General features: G+C 32.8%; 1 protein-coding gene across 1 annotated transcript; it reads left to right on the top strand.

Annotated features, from left to right (window-relative positions):
- Window positions 1-232: 232 nt before the first annotated feature.
- THI1 (thiazole biosynthetic enzyme, chloroplast (ARA6) (THI1) (THI4)) lies at window positions 233-2813 on the top strand. The gene is made up of 3 exons (XM_068633964.2): window positions 233-721; window positions 1916-2404; window positions 2505-2813. Exons 1-3 carry the CDS (start codon window positions 323-325, stop codon window positions 2661-2663), a joined length of 1047 nt encoding a protein of 348 aa, XP_068490065.1. The 5' UTR covers window positions 233-322; the 3' UTR covers window positions 2664-2813.
- The last annotated feature ends 316 nt before the right edge of the window (window positions 2814-3129 follow it).

Below are 3129 nucleotides of genomic sequence, written 5' to 3'. Positions count from 1 at the left end.
TAAGAAAATAAAAATAAAAGTGGTATTTTAGTTATTTTGTTACTTTGTAATGATGATATTTTCACTTAATATGAATGTGTTCACATTGCAGTGCAGCAGCACCAACCATTCACTGTACACACCATGCAAATAACAGGAACCCTGCACCATTGATTTTCAACAAACTGCAACGTGTCCTCCATCCACGCCATCTAGGAATGTGTTTTTACAAATTTTCTCTCTCCATTTTTTTGAAACTTTCTCCATCTGGCAAACTTTCATCAATAAATACTTCATTCCCCAGGCCAAAAATTAACCCATCTCACTCATTTCACTCTTTCTCATGGCTTCTACAACCACCTCCTCCTTATTGTCTCTCACCACTCTCTCCCCACCCTCTTCGTCCCTGTTTTCCACCAAACCCACACATGCAACCCCTATTCCCCGCTTCCACGCGCCTCGCGCGTCTATGTCCGCCGCTCCCTCACCCGCTTACGACTTATCCTCCTTCAGGTTCCAACCCATCAAGGAGTCGATTGTGTCGCGTGAGATGACGCGCCGCTACATGACCGATATGGTCACGCATGCAGACACCGATGTTGTCATCGTTGGTGCTGGATCTGCTGGACTTTCCTGTGCCTACGAGCTCAGCAAGAACCCGGCCATCAATATTGCCATCATCGAACAGTCCGTCAGCCCCGGCGGTGGGGCGTGGCTTGGTGGCCAGCTCTTCTCCGCCATGGTCAGTAACTGTAACCTTCCTCCAAATATCAGTCACCTTGCTTTAATTATTATTATTATTTTGTTTATGTTATTTAATTTCTTCAGACTAAGAGAAGTAAAGAAAAACTCTAAAAAATTAGTGAAACACATGCATGTAGGTGATTCTGTGTTTACATTTTTTTAAAAATCATAAAAGGTTTTTGTAATTAAAAAATGAATTATTATAACAGTTATCAATTTTTTATATTGAAATTGTAAAAATTAGTACATGAAATTTATTTTATTAATTTTTATAATCTGATAACTATTTAATAAGAATATTTATGAACTACTAAAAAGTTATTTTTAATATATCGATAAGAGTAAAAATAATAAAATTCACACACACACACACTAATTCTAATGTAAAACTAAAAAATCACTAATATTTATATTTTTAAATTATTAACAAATATTTAATATTTTACCTGTTTGGATTAAAATAATTTTATTATTATTGTTATTATTATTATTAGTTGTTATTATTTTTAAATTTGTATAGATAGAAAAAAAATATTGAAACCACATTAAATATGTAAAACGGAAATAAATTTTAAAAATTAAAGAATTTAATATTTTTAATTACTATTTTACCAAGGAATGAAAGTATTGACTTCTTTAAGAAACAGATCTAGAAGATTCCACCATGCTTGTATTAAAATGCATTAATGCATTTATTTGATATATCATTATTACAATAATAATTATTATTAAATACTTTATGAGGTGGAAAAATAATTATTAATAACGCATTAAATCTCGACATTAACAAACAGAGATAATTAAAACATTTATTAACTTTTTAAATATTTTTAATTACTAATTTACCAAATGTAATAAAAGTACTATTTTCTTATAAAACAGTTTTTTGTCAATTATTAAGTGCTTATTTGTATTGAAACTTATGAAATTGTGAGTTTTAATTTTAAATTATTAAATATTATCTGAATTAATATTTATAAAATCATGTAGGTTTTAGATATACAATGTAATGTTATATTTTTTAATAATATTTTGTTAAGGAGTTTTTGTAAAAAAATAAAAATATCAAAGCATATGAAACAAACTGTGAAAGATTGATTTAATAAATTTGAAAATAAAACAATAGTAGAAAATTGTGAAGAGATGGAAAACATAATCTAAATCTAATGGTATTGTGAATGTGGAAGTGCAGATAGTGCGTAAGCCAGCTCATATGTTCCTTGACGAGCTTGGTCTTGAGTATGATGAGCAAGACAACTACGTGGTGATCAAGCACGCTGCATTGTTCACTTCTACCATCATGAGCAAGCTCTTGGCTAGGCCAAACGTGAAGCTCTTCAATGCCGTGGCAGCTGAAGATTTGATCGTGAAGGATGGGAAAGTTGGTGGGGTTGTCACTAACTGGGCCTTGGTTTCGATGAACCATGACACTCAATCCTGCATGGACCCCAATGTGATGGAGGCTAAAGTGGTGGTGAGTTCTTGTGGCCATGATGGACCCTTTGGAGCCACTGGGGTGAAGAGGCTCAAGAGCATTGGCTTGATTGATAACGTCCCAGGAATGAAGGCCCTTGACATGAACAAGGCAGAGGATGCCATTGTGAGACTCACTAGGGAGATTGTGCCTGGTATGATTGTTACTGGGATGGAAGTTGCTGAGATTGATGGTGCTCCAAGAATGGTAAAAAGTTCTCTCTTCATTCATGAATCACTTGAGATTTTTTATTTTCAACCTTTTGAAAAAACTAATTTGTTTGTGCTTTGGGAAATTGGAAATGCAGGGTCCAACATTTGGAGCAATGATGATATCAGGGCAGAAAGCAGCCCATCTGGCTTTGAGATCTTTGGGACTTCCCAATGCTTTGGAATCTGTAGGAAATGTTCATCCTGAGCTTGTCCTAGCTGCTGCTGCTGAATCTGCTGAAACTGCAGATGCTTAATCAATGTTGCATCAAATTTTACTTGATAGTAGTTTCAATGCTTGCAACTAGAAATAATACATGTAGTTCAGAGATTAAGCTTTTAAGATCTTGGTTGGTAGTATGTGACTCTCTATGAGGTTTTGAATGAATGTTTATCATTATCAACTCCTTTATTTCTCACCTCAAATCCCAGTTTAAAAGACCACCACACTTTTGTTCTATTTTGTTTGAAATCGAAGTAATTGAAATAGTATTTTAGATGACGTTTTATATGAAAAATCCCTTATTACAAACCATAGGATAATTTTTTTTATGAAAAATTTACGTGAAATATAGGGGTTAGATGAATTATTTCAAAGAAAATAAAATAAATTATCAGAAGATTTGATTATTTAAACGTATAATATTTTAAATTTCATTAAAAAAGTTTGGAAAATTTCACATATTTCATATTTATGTATACTTTTCCATACTAAATATTTAA

The sequence above is a fragment of the Phaseolus vulgaris genome, chromosome 11 (genome assembly GCF_051622355.1).
Source record: "Phaseolus vulgaris cultivar YP4 chromosome 11, ASM5162235v1, whole genome shotgun sequence".
In the NCBI taxonomy this organism is placed as follows: domain Eukaryota; kingdom Viridiplantae; phylum Streptophyta; class Magnoliopsida; order Fabales; family Fabaceae; genus Phaseolus; species Phaseolus vulgaris.
This window is presented reverse-complemented; position numbering and strand designations above follow the sequence as displayed.